Source organism: Solea solea, chromosome 7 (assembly GCF_958295425.1).
Source record: "Solea solea chromosome 7, fSolSol10.1, whole genome shotgun sequence".
Lineage (NCBI taxonomy): Eukaryota > Metazoa > Chordata > Actinopteri > Pleuronectiformes > Soleidae > Solea > Solea solea.
Genome location: NC_081140.1, coordinates 23,287,060 through 23,309,321, shown reverse-complemented (window position 1 = coordinate 23,309,321; position 22,262 = coordinate 23,287,060). Strand labels below are relative to the sequence as shown.

Below are 22,262 nucleotides of genomic sequence, written 5' to 3'. Positions count from 1 at the left end.
TAGCTGACTGTAAACAGTGGAATGGATTTCCTGAACGGAGGCGTGCGCTACTCCGCGTCTCATTGAGACATGCCTTGCCGTTCAGAAAATCCATTCCATTTTTTGCACTAAGGGAATCACTTGTGGAGATATTTCAGCAGACGACAAGTACAGACGTACAGTTGGATCGGAAATTTCCAATCCGTGAATTACGTTTGTATCAGAAACCGATACCCGATCGCATCAGCCCCACTTACTTGGTGTCCCGAGTATCTGATAAAATGGCTGGTGAGTATATGTTGTAAATATTTACGGTAGGTATTTACTGTTTTACACTGTGGATACACAAGCACCTTTATGTAAGGAGACATAATTTATCTAAATATTGAATGTTTGCAAAAAAACACCATTGTGAGACTGATCACACAGTGGTAAAGTCGACATTGCATATTTGCCTCAAAGCAAGTTCACTGGTTGGGTTCTTGGTTCAACACTGGGCTTTTCTGTCAGGATTTTGCATGTCGGAGGTCTCCAGCTTCCTCCCACAGTCCAAAATGATCTAGGTATTGGGTTAATTGGATAATGAAAAAGAAGTTTTGGAAGATGGCGCCTGTGTGTGTTCGCGGGTCTTTTACCCCACGATTGCGGCCATTTTAACACCCCACGGATGTCGGGCTGAGGAGGTGGAATAGCGACTGTTTTTAAAAGCAGATTTCACCATCAGCCTCGTTTACCAGCTTTGAACTGAGTTTATTTGAGCTGGGTCGCTCTCACAGTGTTGTGTTTTGTGGTCTATCGACCTCCCAGATACAATAAGGACTTTAAATGACTTCGCTGATTTCTTGGCTGAAATAATGCCTAAATATGACTGTGTCCTTATTGTTGGGGATTTTAATGTTCATGTGTGTTGTCCTGAAAAGCCAATGGCTAAAGAATTCCTGCACCTCATCGACTCTTAATCTTGTGCAGTCTGTGTCTGGACCCACACAGGAACGTGGACACACTTGATCTTGTTTTGTCATATGGTTTGCTTGTTTTTTACCTTGAGATTTGTGATGCAGTGTTTTCTGATCACATGCCTGTGTTATTCGAGGTTGCTCTTGCCTGTAACACAGTTAAATCTGGCGGCGCTGCTCCTCGGAGCTGTCGTATTTTTAACCCTTCCACTACTGTTCAGTTCTCGGCTGCTTTTAATCAGGAGTGTGTTTCTCCTGGGCTTCTACATCCATACTCACCCGCTCGCTCTCTCAGGTCAGCTGATCAGCTGCTCCTGAGTGTGCCTAAAACCAAGCGGAAGCTCAGAGGGGATCGTGTCTTCGCTGTCGCAGCTCCAAAACTTTGGAATGATCTGCCTCTGCACATAAGACAGGCCTCGTCCTTGTCTGTTTTTAAATCCTTTCTTAAAACCCACCTTTTCTCTTTGGCCTTCGACCCTTCACGAGATGTTGATTTTTATTTATTTTACTTATTTTAATTTGAATAGAATTTATTGTATGGCTGCTATTTCTTATTGTGTTTTTATGATTTAAATTTATTTTAAGCTGTTTTATATTTTTGATTTTGAACCTTTTTCTTATTATGCCTTTTATTTATTCTGTGCAGCACTTTGGGCCATTGTGGTTTGTTTAAAGTGCTTAACAAATAAAGTTGGATTGGAATGTGAGAGAATCAGCTGGCATTGGCTGCGGCCTGTTGTACTTTTTTTTAAGACTGTCCAGGAGTAACTGAACGGCAGCCCACATCAGCAAGGAGAGCAATTTCAAGTGAAAAACAAACCTAACCAGGAAAATAAATTAGTGTTGATGGGAATTTAAAATTGGGAATTGATGATGGTGTTTTTTTTTTTCTTGGAATCTTTATTCCAGAAAATGAAACCCTTCATTTATCTTAATAGCTGTAGTATGATCTACAGGAGACCCGTGTCATTCATCCAGTTTGGAAGATGTTATTACTGTGGTGGGAAAAAAAAAAAAAACACCACTTGCGTCACAACAAAGAAAATATCCTTCTGTCGCAAGGAGTGACAGTTATCAGCCTCATTAAAACAGATAAGTGGTTTCAATGTAACAGCTGATCGGTGTGAACTCTGACCTCGAAGCAGTTCACTCGCACAGACTTAACGCTCACACTCTGGTCACCGCCACGTCAGTTTTGAAGCTCATTCAGGATGTGTCTGTTAATGTTGTTTTGCTTTTCATCAGCTGCTCTTGTCGCCTGTGGAGACAATGCTTCCCTTCCACCGTGTGACAGGTAAGAAGCGATGTTTCCTTTTAGCTGTTTGTTTGTTTGTTTAATTAGAAACTGAAGAGGCCGCACAGTGAGTTTGCTAAAAAGGGGGGAATTATATTTCTAATGCCAGAAACAGACTTATTTTGGCAGCTTTCTGCTCCCTTTGCTCTTCAGTGGAACATTTGATCATTTCATCACACTCGTGTGCTGTTTTGAAAATAAACAAACACTTTAACCACCACCTCAGTAAACATGCTTCTCATTATATGCTGTGTGTAATGTTGACAGATATTAAGTTGTGAGCAGACCTTTGCCCTCAGCAGTCTATTTAAGTCAGCAACATGGTTTTATTGCTTCCTCTGTAGATAGGGCGAGTATCATACTAATACGGCTTAATAATGTGTATCCTTTTAAACTAATTTCAGTGAGATCTACTGCACTGGGCCCATCTTGCATCAAGTGCAGACAGCTAAACTGTTTGATGATGACAAGTACTTTGTCGACATGAAGCTGAAGGCTGCGCCTGGTAAGCCGAAGTAAAAGTGATATTTATTTCTATTATTTATTTATTTATATACACGCCCGCTACAAGGTTGCCTCTGCTCCCTGCAGATGTTGTTCTGTCGGCTTTTCAAAACCTTTCAAACGAAATGCCAAATGTGACGTTGCCGCCCGCCAAGCTGCAGGAGTTCCTCGATGTGAACTTTGAGAAGCCGGGCACCGAGTTTGAGCCGTGGACGCCACCAGACTGGCATGACAAGTGGGTGAGCCGGTGGTTTGAGGACTCGGGACTCACACGGCGCTGTATTTTGACACTGTGCATGGTTGATAATGTGAGCTGACCTTTTCTCCCCCTTGCAGGCCTAAGTTCCTGGAAGGGATAGCTGACCAAAACCTGCGTGACTGGGCTGAAAAGATACACAAGCTGTGGAAGTCTCTCGGCAGGAAGGTGACGGATGATGCACGCTGACGGTTTAAGGAGTCAATAATCATTTTAATTTATGTTATTCTTCATTTTTGACTTTTAATGTGAGATGTATGTTGGTTTCCCCGGTCATCTGTCATCTTAAACTGAAAATCTTTGTGTTTTGGACTGTTGACAAATGTCATATAGGTATATAGGAAATCGGTGATCATTAGGGGTGAAACAAAATATCAATACATAGATAAATCATAGTCAAGACTCATAAGGTATGATTTAGGGATGGGTATCGGCCTAAAACTGGTCAGAGTCACTGGATCAGATATCACACAGTTAAAAATGTTTACAATTCAAAACACCTGTATGTAAAAGCGTTGTAGCTGAGTCATGTTTGGGCTGTTTATTTCTCCTTTTTTGGAAAACAATATTTGTTCCACAGTTGGAGGAACAACTGTGTCTTTGAAATGACTCGGCACAAATGTGTTAACTGCTTCATACGGACTAATATCCGTATCAGTAGATACTGGAGTCTGTGATACCGGTATGCGGCACAAAAAAGTGGTATCGTCCCATCCGTAGTTTGTATTTGTTTCCTATTTAAGACCTTTTATGATTACACACAATATTTATGAAAAATGGTGCTACTACTCCTATTCTAGTAATACAAAGCTAAATGCAAATTGTTGAAGTATTCGTTTAAGTCCTATGTGTGCACGTGCATGAGGTCAGAGGTTACAGTTACATCGGAAGTCAGAAAGGTGGATAAATCGTCGCAGGAAAGCCTGTGTTGTTCTAGCTCTTTCAGAGTATACACAACTTATAAACAAATGCACACTCCAATCAAACAGCACAGCAACATATCTGAAACTAATAGGACAGTAAAGTGTTTGCTTCTATCGCGATACCAACCATCTTCACATCCTGTATCAGGGTTGAAACGCCTCACGAGGAAATTGTGAATTCAGATGACTTAATACAACCACAACACACTGTGTTGGGTTGGGAAAAATAAGTTCCTCTACTGTGTTCACAACCTTTGTGATCTGTAAAGACGTTGTGACGAACACACATAATAGTCCTGATTCGCTGCCCTAATATGCCGTTTTTTAAAGTCTCATTACTGTTGCAGCATTTTCAAATATCCACCTACGTGTGTGTGTGTGTGTAGTGCATCCAAGGATTATAAAATTAAACGGATTTCTCCCCCCAGATCCGTGCTGGTGTTAAAGATCACCCTGAGCTCTACTCACAGATTTACCTCCCACATCCCTTTGTTGTGCCGGGAGGACGCTTCAGGGAAATCTACTACTGGTGAGTGAGTGAGTGAGTGAGTGAGTGAGTGAGCGGTGAAGCCTGTCACTCACACTGAGGAGAAATCACAGCCAGACCCAGCCAGTTGAGATAGAGGAGGGAGGTGGTTGTGGTTGTTGTCTGGGGGGGTTGTCTCTGTGATGAGAGCCCACCAAGGTGCTGTACTATGAGGCAGACAGTGACGCCAGGTGCTCTGTGCCCAACAGGGACTCCTACTGGATCATCAATGGGCTCCTGCTGTCGGAGATGACAGACACGGCCCACGGGATGATTCAAAACTTCCTCTACCTTGTCAACAGGTGAGCCTTTAAGCACCGTTCATCCCTCATAGCACTTTGACAGGTAGTTCCGTGCACTCATATTGAATAAGAATAATGTTAAATGTGCGACGGGGAGGATTGCAGGATTTAAGGGAAGATTTTGTTGTCTCTCGCACTCCCACAGATATGGCTTCATTCCAAACGGTGGACGGGTTTACTATGAAAGGCGCAGTCAGCCTCCATTCCTCACTCTAATGGTGGAGAGCTACTATCAAGCAAGCAAGGATAAAGATTTCCTCAGGTGATGTTTAGGCCCGAGCCGATGTCATGCCACAGCCATTATCATTCTTCAGCGGCCTTCTGTGTGAAAGGGAGAGAGAGAGAGAGAAAAAAAAGCAAATCAAACTCTCTGTGCCTTCCTTTCTCTCTCTCTCTCTCTCTCTGCCTCGAGCATTTTTGTTTTTCCTATCATGCTTTATGTGAACGTGACACCGTGATCTTTGTGTTTAATGATATTAAAGCAAAAGGAGGAGGTGACTTTTTAACTGACCCTCGATTCAACTGTACATTCTGACATGCAGTTATCATTGTTCGCATCTGCTCACCAAACTCATTGTGTAGACAGGTTCAGGAGCAGAGAGGGAATAAAATAGGCCTCACTATTACACGTCAGTGACCCATGAAGAAGCTGTTATTTTAAGTTGAAACTATTGCAGTTGGAATATACAGTATAGGGTATCCTGACCTGCCGTCTGTGCAAACCTTTATGATTCAGAGAAGCTTTACCCACTCTGGAGCGGGAGTATGGCTTCTGGATGGAGAACCGCTCTGTGGCTGTGACTGTAAATGGAGCACAGCATGTACTGAACCGCTATCATGTGGAGGTGGGTCTGCCCAGGTATGTCTCGAATACATTTATGAAAAACTGAAACTGTATGTCGTGTGGGTTTGTTGCTTTCACCTGCACTCACATCATTGTCTTTCCAGACCCGAATCCTACACAGATGACCTGGAATTAGCTCAAGGACTCAGTGAGGGTAATGGCTTATTAGTGCTCCCCTCTTATGAGCACGGAACGTATTATCCTGTGACAGCCAAAAAAAAGCCCATAATGCAGCGGGCTACACAGTTCAGCAATTCATGTAATTCATTTTATAATAAGTCCAGCGCAGAGAGTTGGGTTACATTCCTCTGTTTTGTAATGAATATTTCATGTTAAACAGCAAATTAGCCTTTCACATCACCTCCAACAACAATTTGACCACACTGTTAAATTGTGCTTTCTTTCATTTATGTTCTCTTTTCATATAAAACACATTTTCTATTTTTTAATCATTTATTAACAGACAGTCAAGGTTACGTTTTTTAATCTGTAAAGCTTATAACGCATACTGTAATCATCAGGGAATCTATGTTTGTTTTGCCCTCAGCTCGCAAAGAGCAGCTCTGGATGGACCTTAGAGCAGGTGCAGAGTCTGGTTGGGACTTCTCCTCCCGCTGGTACATCGATGGCGACGGCCACAACAATGGCACGCTCAAAGAGACACGCACCAGCCAGATCCTGCCCACGGACCTCAACGCCCTGCTGTACCTCAACGAGAAGACTCTGGCATCATTTCACAGGACACTGGGTGAGTCCACGAGCTGCTCCGTTTGATGTCGAAACCAGCCTTGACCTGCACGCCGCGTTTAGCTCCTGTGACCTGCCGCCTCCTTGACAGGTGATGCTGACTCAGCGGCTGTGTACGACCGGGCTGCAGCCCGCAGACAGGAGGCGGTGGAGGCAGTGCTGTGGGACGAGGAGAGAGGAGCCTGGTTTGACTACAACCTGCTGACGCACTCCAAGCACTTTGAGTTTTACCAGTCCAACCTGGCACCTCTCTGGGCCCAGTGCTATTCTCGGCCTGAGATGGGGGAGAAGGCGGTGCAGTACCTGAAGGTTGGTGGAAGCTCACTTCCTAAAGGGCAGAGGGAATATAAAAATATATAAAACTATAATTATCCATCCATCCATCCATCTTCTACCACTTTATTCTGCATATGAGGGTCGCGGGGGGAGCTGTGTGTCCAGTTTACCTAATCCCCATATTGCATGTTTTTGGACTGTGGGAGGAAGCCGGAGAACCCGGAGAAAACCCACACACACACGGGGAGAACATGCAACGTGCACATCCTCCAAGTCAAACTCACCTTTTGTGTTTTTATGGTGCCTGAAGGCCACATAGTTTCTCATTATACATTTTAATGTGTGTAAGTAGAAATGTGTTCAGTTAGCGGCAGTATACAACTTCACCCCTAGATGCCACTAAATCATACTCACTGATCCTTGGGGGGGAATGTGTGGAAATGCATTATTTTGTTTATTCTAGGGGTCAATTTATTCATATTATAAACAGATGCATATTTTTCTACACTACCTCACTACACACACACACACGCACACACACCATACTGCAGATTTTGTTTTATTACCTCTGCCAAGAAGGGTGTGTTTGTTGTGACTGAGCAGCATTAATCAAAAAGTGAAGGACAGATTTGGATGGATTTTTTTCAGGACTTACTGTAAGTTATGATCCAAAAAAATAAGTTGTTGTTTTTAGTATTATGTCCGATTTCAGGATTTTTTTAAATAGCAACTGTTAACCTGAAACTGAGCAGCCTTGACAGAGGTTTGCACTCTGTCACTGCAAAGTTTTAACAGGATTTGTCTCTGAGGTTTCTGCCTCCACCTTAATGTCCTGCGAATGTGTAGGATAATGTGTGTGGTGCTTCCATGCATATAATTTATTCATTTAAAAATGTTGCAACACCCGGCAACTTGGTTTTACTTGGACAATGCTGCATGCGCTCAAATGTGAATAGTTTGCTGTATTCACTGGAAGGTAGTACGCAAAAAAAACGGAACAAAAAGAGGAATGAATGGCGTATTAATGTGTGAAAACACCACAAAATTTGCATTTATCCACCTCTGGACCTCTGAACCCTCTCCTCTGCTCAAATCTCCACCCCTGTGCTTCACCAACAGTGCCCGTTTGCTCCAGCAGATGGCGCACAGGCTACATACATGTTTCACCCATGCATGCTCCTCTGTTTCTCTTCACATCTGTGCAGATGAGTGGTGCTCTGCAGTTTCCCAACGGAGTTCCTACGTCGCTGAGAGAGTCTGGGCAGCAGTGGGACTACCCGAACGCATGGCCTCCTTTACAGCATGTCCTCATCAGTGGTAGGCCATGAATGAATAATCAGCCACCATGAGAATTTCCTGAAACCAATAGTGATAATTCATGGTCTGTAAGACATGCTGTTGCATTTTCAGTGCATAATTTTTGGTGCTATATTTAAAATGTCTTTCCTCTTTGCACCAGCGGTCTAATTTAAGTTTGAATCCACACCCTTCAGACTTCCTTGTCGAGTTTAATTAAAGTATACTCGGAGTTGATGTTAAAAGTTTCTCACCTAAAGATATTGTGTGAAAACTATAATTCCCAACAAACGCGTGGGATTTATTTCTGTCCTCGTATGAAATTTTAAAACCCAATTTTAATTGGTGTGTGAAAATCATTTGTGTAATCATTATGACCATGAGTGTCCTGTACAAAAATGACTTCTTTAGGACATTTCCTGGCCAAAAACACTGACCCTGTCAGGACCAGTAGTCCTCATGAAGACCAACTGGAGTAGTTAGGGTTATGGTTTGTCATTAACTGGTTCTGGTTAAGGTTAAAGCTACAGATTTGTTTCAGCTGTCCTAATAAGAATCTGTACAAACGTGTGTGTCTGTGTGTGCGTGTGTGTGTGTGTACAGTAGAAACACACTGACACCAACAAAACACACTCCTGAAAAACAATAGACTCCGTTGTGCTACGAGTTGGCAAACACGACACAGGTCACCTTTCAAAGGACACACAAACATTGTCGCCATATTTAATATTTGCTCCAAATGAACAAATCAACACAATATCATCCCTGGGTCACGTACTGCGGTGAGTCTCACATTTTCCTAAATTCGTAAAATGAATGACAATGAAATGTCAGAAAATCACACAGGGCCTTGACTTCAGCAAATATCTAACATCCATTTTCCTGGAGCAAACGTCAACACAAAGAAAAAAATAATTTCTAATATACGAGCAGCCTCATGTTGAGGAAAACTTGAGTTTCAATCATGTGATGATTCAAATCTTCCCTTCTCTCCAGGTTTATCTAAACTGCCTTCGGAGGATGCTCGGCAACTGGCTTTTGATTTGGCCCAGCGTTGGATCAAGACAAACTGGTTGGCGTACACCAAATACGACGCCATGTTTGAAAAGGTGACTGCGTTCAGGTTTTTTTGGTGTTGTGTGTGCTCGTGTTTGGCAGCGATAACACTGCGGGCTTATATTCTGTTTCAATCATTTTCTTCTATTTCTGCTTCCTGACAGTATGATGTGAATGGAGATGGAAAACCAGGCGGTGGAGGAGAATATGAAGTTCAGGTATTTCTTTTCCATGTGTGGATGAGGAAGCTGCCTTTTCTTTTAGTTTCACTTGTTTTTCTAATTTCAGGCATCTATGTGCTTCTAATTTCATCTACTGTACATACCTACCTACCTACTAGGGCCGAACAATTAATTGGAATGCTATCGAAATCGCAATATGGCTTTCTGCAATTTTAAAATCGCAAATATGTCCCAAAATGTGTGTTAAATAAACCATTTCAGATTCAATATGCACCTATGCACCATCATTTTCTACAGACTGAAGGAAACACCTTTGTTTCTCACAGATTTGCACAAATATCACACAGAAATCATTTAAAATATGTTATATAAATGAAAAAGACACATTGCTAACATGCTAAATACAATGTAAATCATCACTCCTTTAAGCTGCTGTTTTGTTTTTTTACAGCTGGGTTTTGGTTGGACCAATGGTGTGGCCTTGCAGCTCTTGGACCAGTATGGGGCGTCTCTCACCTCAGGAAGCCAGCAGGTGTCTTCTGGTCTCGCGCTGCCTCTGGTGATCTCAGTCTCTCTCATGCTCCAGTGAATCAAGGCTGACAACAGTGAGTGTGACTGGAGGTTGCAATGGGTTATTATTATTCCTGGTTTGACTGCACTACATCACTCCTGCCCACCGACAGACCAAATGAAATAAAGTAATGGGGTGTTTTTTCTGCATAACCATACAATGAGGATCTGTTTTATTTGCAGACATAAAATCTATGTAATTTAGAATGAATATTTAATTTGATGAGAATGTTGTGCTTTTAGAAGATGCAGATCATTCAGGTTTTTCTTTTTCAGTTTAAAAACTCACGGAAATATAATTACAAGACTGCAGAAAATATAATTATCAAACGAACTTGGGCTCCATGAATAGGTTTTATGTGAAAGAAAATTAATAACACCTGTGTAGACAAAATCAGTGGCTTTAATACAGCGTTCAATTACAGAAATCTGGCACAGATTGTGGAACGTGCTCATTAATGGAAAGGGACATTTTCTAGGCTTATCCAAAATAACTATATTCAACACTTGTTCAATGATTGTGAGACAACCAAGGGCGTTTAAAAGCTTTTAGATACTGTTAATTAATATCAGCAGTGTTGGATTTCAGCACAAAGGCACCACACACCTTTATATGTCTGTATGAAAATATATATTCAGCATGCAAAATGGACTGCAAAATGGGTGTTTTTGTAAATACTAATAACAATCCTGCATTTGCTTTGGAACATCACATGGAAGAAGTTGGAATTTTTATTTTTGAAATACTCATATTCACAGGTGCCATTTATGGTGTGGCATTGGGTTTTATTGAGGGTATGGGGCAATATTGGACAAAAAAATAAATCAAAGAAAAGCCATCCAATATGCTACCAGTGATGATGCCTGGCAATTTAACATTGACAGATATTGGTGAGATACAGTTATGAAGTATATTACATGCATGCATTGTTTTGAATCACACATGTTTGTACCCGACCCAAAAATCACAATTATGTAGAGGAGTTCTTCCCTAAAGTTAAATAAACGGATCAAACAGTTCTAGCCCACACTTTCATTTTGAAATGTCGACTTTTGCTTCCACAGTTTAGACATTTGACATTTAAGAGTTTGACGCTGTGCTTCAATGGGTGTTCTCTTTGCTTTGCTCTTGTTTGAATTCAGAATTTTAACATCTCAAACAGACAGAAAAAAAAGGCTGCAAAACTTTATGAAGACTTTGCAAATAATTGTCACACAAACGCACCAGTAATTAAAAAAAAAAGAAAGAAAGAAAGAAACAAAGCCCCCCCCCCCACCCTGCCATTTCTCATTGTTCCAAGAAAGTTGTCATTTCTGCTTTCATCTACAGCGATATGCAGGTCAAGCATGAAATTAAGTCCACATAGATATTCAAATGGATGCGATGGGAAAGTAACTTCTGATCCCGCGTCGCTGTGAAGCTCCTGAGCAACAGCCGCGTCTCCCTCCTTTAGCATGAGTGCACACAACAGATTGACTATGCAAAGTCAAATGAACACAAGGCCGCAGGTGCAGCGACTCATGTCACCCTGCAGATCACACTCTCGTTGTCTTATTGTGAGCCTCCCATCTGCAAGTCTTATCTCCCGCCCCCCCACACACACACATACATATATATCTGTGACGCACATACTGTACGTATGTGTTATACTGTGTAAAGAGAAGTTCACGCCGCAGACAGTAGTCATTATATTTTCATTCCTGCATGACTGCTGACACCAGTACAACACGCTCCTTCTGACACTCAACGCTGCTGTTTGAGCAGAATTGCTGTAAAGTGTGTGTGTGTGTGTGTGTGTGTGGTGGGGGAGTTGCCCAGTTGCAGTTAAGTCGTGATGAGGTGGAGCCTCGGTGCACGTTTGTGTTTCGTGTGCGATTACTTGACTCTTGGGTTTGTCACAAGCGGCTTGTTTCATGCGCGGCCCTGTAAAGCAGCAGCGACAGGTACACTTTACGCGTTGGGGCGGAAGCAAAGGTCAGTGAGTAAGCAGTAATGTCAGTGGTAATCCAGTAACTGCAGCTGCATTCAACTATAGCACGCACACACACACACTACAGCCCCCTTTTCCACCTATGGTCCCAACTCGCCTCGCCTCTGCACGGCAAGGTTTAGGTTGTGCCTTCTCAACGTGGGCGGAGTCATCACACGACACACACTAACGAGTGACTTGTAAAGCAGTGGTTTTCAGTGTAACTGAATTATTAGAATCAGTTAATTAAAAAGATTTGTTCAGTATTTCCTCCATGACCGGAGCACAGACTCTGAAATACAGCGGCAGGGTTTGTGACAGTGCTGTCGCTAAAAACACCAGACTCCTCTGTTAAATACTGAGATTTTTTTACTGAGAAGTCTTTTTAACTGATCTACAGTTCGGCATTGTTCGGCTCGATTCTTGTGTCGGACGCCTCTTCCTGTGACGGCACTCTGACCAATTAGTGGCCGGCAGTAACGCGTATTATCGCCTACTAAAAAACGTACCAGGTACTATCACTATCACTAATAACCATGCCGTGGAGAGGCGAGGCGAGTCGAGCTAGTGGGAACACGCCATAAATCGCTTTTTATTGTCTTATTTATTTGTCTCTAAAAACATTTTGATACCTGAAGCACACATCGCACGCACCCAGTGGGAGTGAGAAGAGAAAGAAACGACACCTGCGGCACTTCTGTAAGTTATCGTTCATGTAATGTAGCATTGCTTGTCCACACTTCGTCCAGGAAACGTGGAGCTGCGCGGTGAACGACGTGATTGGCACATGCAGGTACGTTGTCAGGCAGTGGTTTACTGAGTGACTTGTGTTCTGTTGTGCTGAGCATGTGTTTTCAATGTCAGACAGTCATGACAGTGATTGTGCAGCCCCGCTGAACATGCATTTTTATTTTTTTTAAAAAGTAGAATCCACAGAAACTTTTCATGGCCGCTTCTTGAAGTTTTCCGCCATACTGTATGAAACCAGCGCTGTGTAGCTGCTGTGCTACTGCCTCACCTGCATCAGTCATGGCATTACTGTGGTAATGTTGCCAGGCAACACGAAGACAAAACAGCACTTGGTCATGAAGAAAGAGTAGTCTGGTGCTGCTCAGCATTACGTGGACTTGTTTGAATGTAGCGTACGTGTATTTACCTTTAAAAGTTATGCTCTGCAGCTTTAAATATTATATATAATTTAAGCAGCTTCTCTCTGATTTACATAATCAGAAACCGATGCATGGGCTGAAATGAGTGCTGATCTTACGCAACAGCAGTGAAAGTGGATTTAAAAAAAGGAAAGAAAAAAAAGATGGCGTGGAGAACAATAGAGGTGGATTCATTTTTAGGCATGTCTGTGTGGCTTTCGACGAAGGCCTGTGCTTCATTACAGTTTCTTGGCTTCACCAGCCCCTGCAGCACACATTGTAAACACTGCTCATTATCCACTGAGTCCTCGTGGTGCCGCTCAGTCCCACTTGGTGTTGCAGGAGCCCTGCTCGGCACTGCCAGGATAATCCTTCTCCACACGCATCCACATCCCCGCAGTCTGTGAAAGACGACCGGCTGTCTGTGAATCACAGAGCCTGAATATGCTGAATATGCTCTAATCAATAACTCGTGGAGAGATCAATCCCGTCTTCCCCACGCAACGTATTTACCTAATTATGACCACGGCCTCTTCAAAAATGGGCTCGTCCCATGGCTTAGCAGCTAAATTGTTTCGGCGATTCAAGCAAAAGAGGCGTCGTACAGACGTGAGAGATATGAGGCCAGCACTGTTCAGAGATATCAGGCTCGCTATAATCGATAACTCTCGGGGAATCTTTTCTATAGAACTTCTTGCGCGTAAGCAGAGACTTTAAAATCCAGTCTGGGAAAAAAAGGGAAAAGCTCTCAGTGAGAGACAATGTGATATTGTGTCAACTGATCTATTCTTTTGAAATTCAGGCTATGAGGACACACACACACACACACACATACAAATGGCATCCAAACCAATTTATGTGCGGTTCACAGGGGCCCAAGTTGGCTCTTTCCTATTTCTACATCATATTGTCCAGCGCAACTGTGGATACATTCTGGATTACTGGTGAATAAATGGCTCAGCCTCTCACTGTCTCTATTTTAAATGGTTGGCTCTTAAAGATGCTAAAAAAAAAAGTATTTTGAAGAATTTCATTTTCATACTTTCCTCACTTTTAATATTGAAAACAATGTCGGCTAATCTGACTGTCTGTTGTTTTGATCAATCAAAGTTTGAAGATTTTCCCATCTGTGCCTCGCCTGCTTCGTCCCATCTAGAAAGCAAATGTGTGTTCGTCCAGTCTGACATTATTTAGAGAACAAAGCTGATAAGAAAAAAAACGAGCCAATTTCCTCCACCCGGGTGCCCTGAAAGCTTATTTCCATCTAATCATGCTTTGAAAAGTACGTGAACGCGCCTCAAAAATAAGACATTTAAACGGATTATAAAATAAAAAAAGATACAGAAACTCCCAGTAACTTTGCACATCTGCTATGATTGTTGGTCATTTTCTCCCTGAGGTTTTCCAGACATCTCAGAGAAATAAACATATTTTTCTTTATTAGATATCCCTCCTGTTTGTCCAAAGATCTGTCCGACTGTCGCCCGTCCCTGCCACAGTGAGGCAGCAGAGCTCTTTGTTGTGACTGCATGCTTGTCCTCTGTCTTCTCAGTCGTGCCATTTTCATCCTGGTGGACGATCACTATGCACGTCACAGCAGCCAATCTATGTTTGCCGTGGTGGCACAGTGTCCTGGCCTGCTGATTTGAGCAGATTCTTCACATTACAGAAAAAGACAAAATCATGATGTGCCCAGAGTTTGTGTTGGAGGGCCAGCTTTGAGCCATAAACTGAGAGAATCATACACAATATGTCACACTGATTTTTTCCATTATCCAGCCGAGTGGGACGTCAATGCGATGGCTGATTCCGATCAATAGTGCTGCCGGTGGGGAGGACTTGAAGTGTTTGACGTGTGGCTCTTCACTCTGACGGGGAGATGGGGGTTGTTTTGTCAGAGTGATCGAGAGCGATCATGCATGTCGTACGTGCCACGAAGAGACCACATGTAAGGCTGTGACATTTACGCATTTACCAAAAGATGGAAGCGGTGCCGCGTTAACTGCCGGCGGCGTGCTGTGCAGTGGCAGGGGCGTTGTGTGGGTCAGAACAATGTGAGTCTGATGGCACGGTCGCCCCCACTGCGGGACACGAATGAGTCAGTCAAAAAGCCAGGCAGGGGAGGCCTTGCCCGGTGAGGAGGATGAGCCAGAATCGGGTGGGTGGGGGAAGAGAAGAGAAAGCAAGGGAGTGAAAGGGAGCACATGAGGAGCTCTGCTTATTACAGCTGCACAGATGGTGCAGCAGATGAGTTGGGAGGGATAGATGGATAGATAAGGAGAGAGGGAAAAAAAATGGCACGAGAGCACATGTCTGACAGTGTACATAAGGAGCGCTGGATTGGAAAACTTCCAAAGGAAACACGGTCATATTTATTGTGCTCTGACTGGTCGGAAACTTTCTCACCGCCTCCGATTCGTCAGCAAGAAAAATGGCTGAAGAGCTGCCTGTGAGATATTAATTCCATTGCAGGCAAGTGGGGAAGATGAAGGTAGCAGAGAGGGGGCGGGGAGATCCTGTGGGGGGGGGGAGCAACGGTGGCATCGCAGAAGAGGGCCGGAGTAGTGAGGACACACGAGGAGGGGAGGAATGAAATTATCGGTAGGAGGACTCAGTGCAGCTCATGAGTCTGCATTTGCAGAGGAGCAATATTTGAATAGGATGGAGTTTGTGCTTTGTAAGCTATTATTTCAGGCACAGTCAATATTCATTCAGTCTGTCTGCCTGTGATAAATGCTGGGGTATTAAAAAGAAGATGACATTTCTCACTTGTATTTAAAAAGGCAACCTGCACCAGCACAGCAAGCTCCGGGTGTATTGATTAAAGGGGCAGTTTAAGCTTTTTCCAAGTGTGGCTGGGTCGTGTGCGGCGTGGACGCGTAGTCAGTGCTGACTCTGCCATGTGTCCTTGCTCGCCACTGACACTTGACCCGGAAGTTTGTGTTGTTTTGTCATGGCACGTTTGGCTCAGCTCGTCTATGTTTTTGGTTTTTCACCAGGGAAACTACCTGCAACCCTGTACTTTTTTTTTTACTACCTGCTGTGGCGAGGTTCCAAGTGAGCTAAAATGTGACGCGACGTCCGACGCAAGACTTAAAAAAATCCTAAAAACTCAGATCAGATTTATATTTTCGGACAGGAAAGAAGAGACTTGGGGACGCCGAGGTTTGTTTCTGTGAGACAAAAACAACCGATACTCTTCAGTGGTTAAACCCTTTGGAGAGTTTAGCAACTCATCTCAATGGAATTCCCACCCTGGTGGTGAAAATGCTGAGCATATGGCTTCTCAGATTGTACCTACTGTATGATTCCCAGAGGCTTGTATTCCCCAAGTGCATGTTTGACTTTGTTCAAAAAAACGAAAAAGAACACATCTCATCAGAATTTATAAACATCAGAGATAAATATCATCAGACTCCAAACCCTAGAATCTACTGTAGAACTAGTCCCATTGTTTTAGCATCCTTCCCCTCTGACTCACGACGAGCTGAGTCATGTTAACCGTAGCACAGAGCTGCCACTGAGAAATGGCAATAAACAAAACAATCTTTGCAAAACATTGAGAATGACAACACGACGACATGATTTAGAATCAAGAATATAAAAGTCACGCACAATTCCAGCGTCAAATTGACGGCGTATAATTGCTCTACAGAGTAAAATGCTCTTATTTTATTTCTTCATTTCACAGGGAAGTAAATCAACGTGGCTTCTGAGACAATTCCTGTTCCAGCTCGTGTAATCAAGACACAGTCAGTGTTGTAGGTATTGTGTCCCTGTTTATGAACACATTTGTGTTCAAGTGCCGCCTGCATCTTTCTGTAATTAACATGCGCACCTTGGCAGAGGTCTATTTGCATGAGGCAGCTGATTCATTTTGGGTCCAGGATGTGATTTCGGTCACTCTCTCTCCCTCTCCTTTGTTTCATGTCCCTCATTAGGAATGCACCTCTGAATGATGAACGAAGGTCATGTCAAGACCATCTTTAGTCCACTTGAGACGTGTTGCGTCCCAGTGGAATGGAGTGTTGGAAAAACAGAAAAACAAAAGCAATTTCCTCTTTTGTCAAAGACACGTGAAGCATGTAATCAGAAAATTCTGCCAAGACATCCTTCAGGAGGAAAGAAAAGGGAGGATTTCATTTTAAGGAAATGTTGGAACTTCACAGCTTTTTTTATTACGAGTGATTGTCATCTATGCCAAATGAAAATTGTCTGGGTCGTCTGACATAATATAAGCCAGCATCCTATTCATTTCTTGCCCTTTTGTGATTTTCTTTTTTTCTTGCAGGGAAATGACTCTTGCCTCCTTTCATCTGCTTTTAATATCTGATAACAGCACTCAGATAAAAAGCCGTCTTCTTATCAGACGTCACCTTCAGTCTTCACTTCAGGAAGACGGTAAAAAGTGGATGTGTTATATGTAGATGAATTTTAGTGATTAACAACTCTCGATGACGGAGGGATTCTTCATTGGGTTTGCTGGGCAAGAGCTTTTCTTGCTGGCGAGGGCTCGAGATTCAGTTAAAAACACCCTCCCAGGTGTTGTGCCTCCAGATGGACTTGGGAAGTGATGTTAATATATTCCCCAAGTGTTGGCTCTGCCTTTGAAAAATGCTGGTGCTGGGAGATGATGGCCTTGTGCTGTTTGAAAGGCAAGCCGCAGGGGGGGGACAGATGCTCTGATATTCCAGCAGGGGTGTAGCTGCGGGGGCCCCGTGGCTGTTCTCTGCCTGGCAGGGTTGAGTCATGCCTCCGCGGCTCAGCGGGATAAAGCCGGTATAATGGCAGGCGACGAGCAGCCGCGCGCTCATCAGGTCGCCGCGTTTCTCCAACGAGAGCAGGAGGGGGAGGAGCATGATCACAGACGGCACTAATTTACAGATTGTCAGGAAGCCGCCGTCTTGCTGTTGATGTACAATATGTTACGAAAGCGGCGCTCCTTCACCTCCGAACCGTCAGAGTAGCTGCGGATTCACACGTGTGCATCATGTTGACACTTGGCGGTGCGAGCACAGCCGGCACCTATCATTACAGCTATCAGAGGCAGAGCAGTGTCTGCTATGGCAAACCATGTATAAGGTTGACTAAATATATCAACAACGGGGAGAGCAAACTCGTTCAAAAGCTCCTTTTGGGCTGAATGTGTGATTTGATTGCCTATACCGCCTGTTGTTATGTTATTTGATTGGCTGACACTCGCACTGCAGCCTGCTCAGTTGTACGTTTCTCAACTTCTAATGCACACAACACAATCCAAGCAAGGAATCTGTGATGCAGTCCGACAACAGTCGCTCCATGGGAACGTGTGGGTTGGCCGTAATCAATTTCCATTAGATTTTGTGTTTAATTAGTTGCTATTGTTGAGATAAATAAATAAATAAATGTAATGTGGACAATACCAAGCAGAGTAAACCTGAGATGCAGGGTAACATTTTCCCAAAAATATCAGTACAAAAAGGGCCCCACTCTCATCTTTGCAGCAAGGGCCTTTCTGCATGGAGTTTGCATGTTCTCCCCTTGTGCATGGGTGTTCTCCTGGTTCTCCAGCTTCCTCCCACAGTCCAAAAACATGCAATATTAGGGGATTAGGTAAATTGGTCACACTAAATTGACCGTAGATGAGAGAGAGTGATCAGTCCAAAAAAAGAGGATTGAGAATTCAAGGTGTTTTTGCTTGGAATCTAGTTCCATCATATTGATCCAAAACTGCCTCTAAATATCAATATGTGAGTTGTGCACAAATGGATGAGCCTTAAGCGGAGAGACGTGATGATGTCCCCGTGCCTCATGTCTCATCATCACTGAAGTCTATTTTAATTCACTAAATCATTTGCAGAATCTGGTGGTTGTTCCCGCTTTTTGAGGCAGAATATGAGCTATGGAGACATTTTCTGGAGAAGACGGAGCGTAACCACCTAAGACAAATTATTCAGAGCGTGATCGTGATGGATCTTTGGGCAGATTCCCATAGTGGGACGTAACACATAATGTACCTGTTATTGGATGGAAATCATACAGTCATATAATAGTTCAAATCCTTATAAGCAAACCAAGCATTGTGATTTACCATATAAATAAAGCACAAATACAACCAATTCATAATTCATTCACATTGTATTTATCATTATAAGCAGGTAAATAAATAACGGCAGCATTTTTCATAAGGAATGTAACCCGCAGTTCGAGGATTCATATGTGAAAATGTTGCGTTCCATTTAGACTTCTGATACTAAACTGGGATTGCTGTCCGGTTGCATTAGCCAGATGGTGAATTATGCACGTTAGCTGACCGCTAAATGCTTTTGTAGACTTCATTCAGAAAAGTAAAGCCTGCTTGTTCATAGTTTGAAGATCTGCAGGATGAGGAAACTCGTGGAGTTTTATTCTAGCAGGATTTAAGCAGATGGAATCACCTTTTTTCCCTCTTTAATGAGTAACGGTGCAGTTCCCCTTCAGCTTCTCGATGCTTTACGGCATCTTTCCCCCTAATTGTTTTTTAACTTTATAGTTTTGGCTCACATTCATTCTTCCCAGAGCAAAGTTTTTGGCTGCAGTGAGCTATAGAAAGAAAAACAAAAAACAAAAAACACTTTAAACCGCTGGCTCAGCACCAGAAGATAAAGTAAGCAAGTGGATGTTGAAGAGAGAGAAACATTTAACAACTGAAGAGACGGATATTTTTCTCTGGAGGTTGTGGAGAACAAACGAGGAAAAAAAAGCAAAGTTTATATTACATTTGCACCGAAACACAATAACAGATGAATGATAATGTTCTTCGCTATGTGTGATGTGTAAATCAGTAACCACAGGTGACAGCTACTATAGGATAAAAAGATGTCACTCATTGTTGTTTACAGCGCCGCTTTACTGTTGCCAAAAATCCATTTAGGTCAAGTTGAATTTGGGCATAAAGCTCCAAAAAGAGAGCGAGAGAGAGAATAGTCTGTGTTCAGTGTATCCACTCAGGAGTTTTCAAACAAACCTGCAACATCAAAGTGTTTCCACGTTGAATTGACAGACTCATGCAAATGCTGCAGTATCAGTCGTCCCAAACTCATGTAGCAGGTGGTTTGGTTATTTCTTCCTTTATTACGAAGTAAGTACTCAAATATCTCCCTCAGGTTGAAGTACTGTTTATTACTTGACTGAAATTGTACTCAAGTGAAAGTGCTTTTGGGAAAAATGGCTAAAATGAGAATAAAACGTGACTCACGCTCCTCAAAGTGCACTGAACTGAAAAAAGGAAGAGAATAATTGCAGAAATGTCTCCTATTGTCAAATATAATACAAAGACAAATCGATGAATTAAAGATAAAAAGTACAGGTCAAGTACACAGTGATACACCTAATGTACCACTTGAATAACAGGAACAATCATCAACTTTTGTATTGCACATACTGACACACTTCTCCATTCTGTGTTTGAAGAAAAACTATTAGTGAAAGATTCGGCCAAAGATTTCCATCCTCCTCACGGTCACTGTTGTGATTTCTCTCTCTCTCTCTGTCTCTCTCTCTCTCTCTCTCTCTCTCTCTCACTCTCTCTCACTCTCACTCTCACTCTCTCTCTCTCATAGCGCTGACAGTTGGATCTCTTCTTTGTTGTCTTAGCTTTGTGTAGGGACGATGTTTTGATCCGACGGGAGAGACGATCCCACCGTTTAAAAAGAAAAGAAGACATTAAAAGTCCAGTGTGTATTATTTATGAGGGCGGAGATTGAACTGAATATCGTACACATTCATACACTGTATAACAGTTTTAGAATGAAAATCGTTTGGTTTTTAAAGCCTTAGAACAGAGTTGACGTCACGCGGCGCTCAAATGGAAAACTAAGCCATTTTCCGCGTTCAAATCCATTGATGTATACACCGGGCAACATATGTTGCTGTATTCATAACAAGAGAAGATGGTGGATAGCTGGTTATGGGTTAAGATTCTGAGAGAATCAGAGTTGGATCACTGCCCTGAAAAGTGCTGAGAACAGAAGACAGTGATTAGAAACCTCAGGCAACAGATTCTGTCTCTGTAATGATCCTCAGGTACAGAATTCAGTGCTCACTCGCTTTTATCTCTTGTTTATTTGACCTGCTTTTATTGCAATTTGTAGTAAAGAATTCTCCGGAGAAAGATGAAGGACAGTTTATCAGACGAAAACACACCTATATTAAGTCTGTCGAGTTCTGTGTAGTGGTTAACACTCTTGTCTTTGCAGCAAGAAGACCCGGGTTTGAGCCCTGGTTGGAACAAGGGTCTTTGCATGTTCTCCCCGTGTGTGCGTGGGTTTTCCCCGGGTTCTCCGGCTTCCTCCCACAGTCCAAAAACATGCAATATGGGGATTAGTTCAATTCTAAATTGACCATAGGTGTATGTGTAAGAGTGAATGGTTGTTTGTCTGTATAAGTGGCCCTGCGATGGACTGTTGAACTGCCCAGGGTGTGACCTGTCTGTCGCCCTACGTCAGCTGAGATTGGCACAGCACCCCCGGTGGAGGATAAAACGGTAGATAATGGATGGAAGGAAGTACTGTTTTTTATTTTTAAATAAAACATTTTTTTAAAAATATTTTTAAATAGAACAACTAAAGTTGAGAGTTGTAGTGAATACTGAAATAGTTCCCCAACTGTGGCACTTTTCCAGTACACTTCTCCATTAGTGATAGTACCTGGTATTGATTTAGTACCTGCTTTGAAGAGGTTCCAAGCGAGCTGAGCCGATCTTAAATGTGACGTCAACAGGCTGTCAGCCACTCATTGGCAGAGAGTGTCGTCCCTGGAAGAGTCATGAGCGCGATGAATCGAACACAAGAATCAAACGCAACAATCCCGAACTGTAGATCAGTTAAAAAGACAGAGGAGTCTGGCGTATTTAGTGACTGCACTTCCAAACGCCTGTGAGCTGCATCACGACCTGATAGAGTCGAGCCGTGCCGAATCAAGCCATGCTGGAACTGTAGAGTGGAAAAGCGTCGTTACAATAACGTGAGTACTTTACTGAACCTCCACCTCTGCCTTCAAAGGTATTCAGACTGTATGAGTCCTCAGAGTCAGAGAGAGCTGGTGTTATTCTATTCAGCTCAACATGGACACAGGTAATTACAGTTAAACTTTTGGTTTTCAGGAGCAACTATAGCTGCTCTCCTCTGAGGACCTGTGTCCCTGCGCTGTGCGTCTCTCGGGCCTCGCCGAATGGTGGAGAGGCCTTGGATGCAACGGCTGAGTTTATCACTCCTAATGAGAGGCTCTGCAGTAGGCCACAGTCCATTACGCATCAGCCCGATGATAAATCACATTGCCTTCCACGACTCCTTGACCCCCAAGGGATGTTTAATTAATCAGAGGCTGGACATGGCCGCCATTAGTCGCAGGAGCAGTGGCCAGAGCTGCCCTGGACACATTCTCATTCCCACACATCGTTAGTTGGCGATCTTTC

General features: G+C 43.0%; 1 protein-coding gene across 1 annotated transcript; it reads left to right on the top strand.

The window, feature by feature from the left end:
• Window positions 1-63: 63 nt before the first annotated feature.
• Window positions 64-10,747, top strand: treh (trehalase (brush-border membrane glycoprotein)). The gene is made up of 16 exons (XM_058633715.1): window positions 64-267; window positions 2,181-2,229; window positions 2,634-2,734; window positions 2,821-2,968; window positions 3,070-3,157; window positions 4,341-4,441; window positions 4,648-4,740; window positions 4,886-5,002; window positions 5,477-5,599; window positions 5,689-5,738; window positions 6,132-6,332; window positions 6,423-6,640; window positions 7,813-7,924; window positions 8,900-9,012; window positions 9,124-9,177; window positions 9,593-10,747. The coding sequence occupies exons 1-16, from the start codon at window positions 261-263 to the stop codon at window positions 9,728-9,730; spliced, it is 1,713 nt and encodes a 570-aa protein (XP_058489698.1). The 5' UTR covers window positions 64-260; the 3' UTR covers window positions 9,731-10,747.
• The last annotated feature ends 11,515 nt before the right edge of the window (window positions 10,748-22,262 follow it).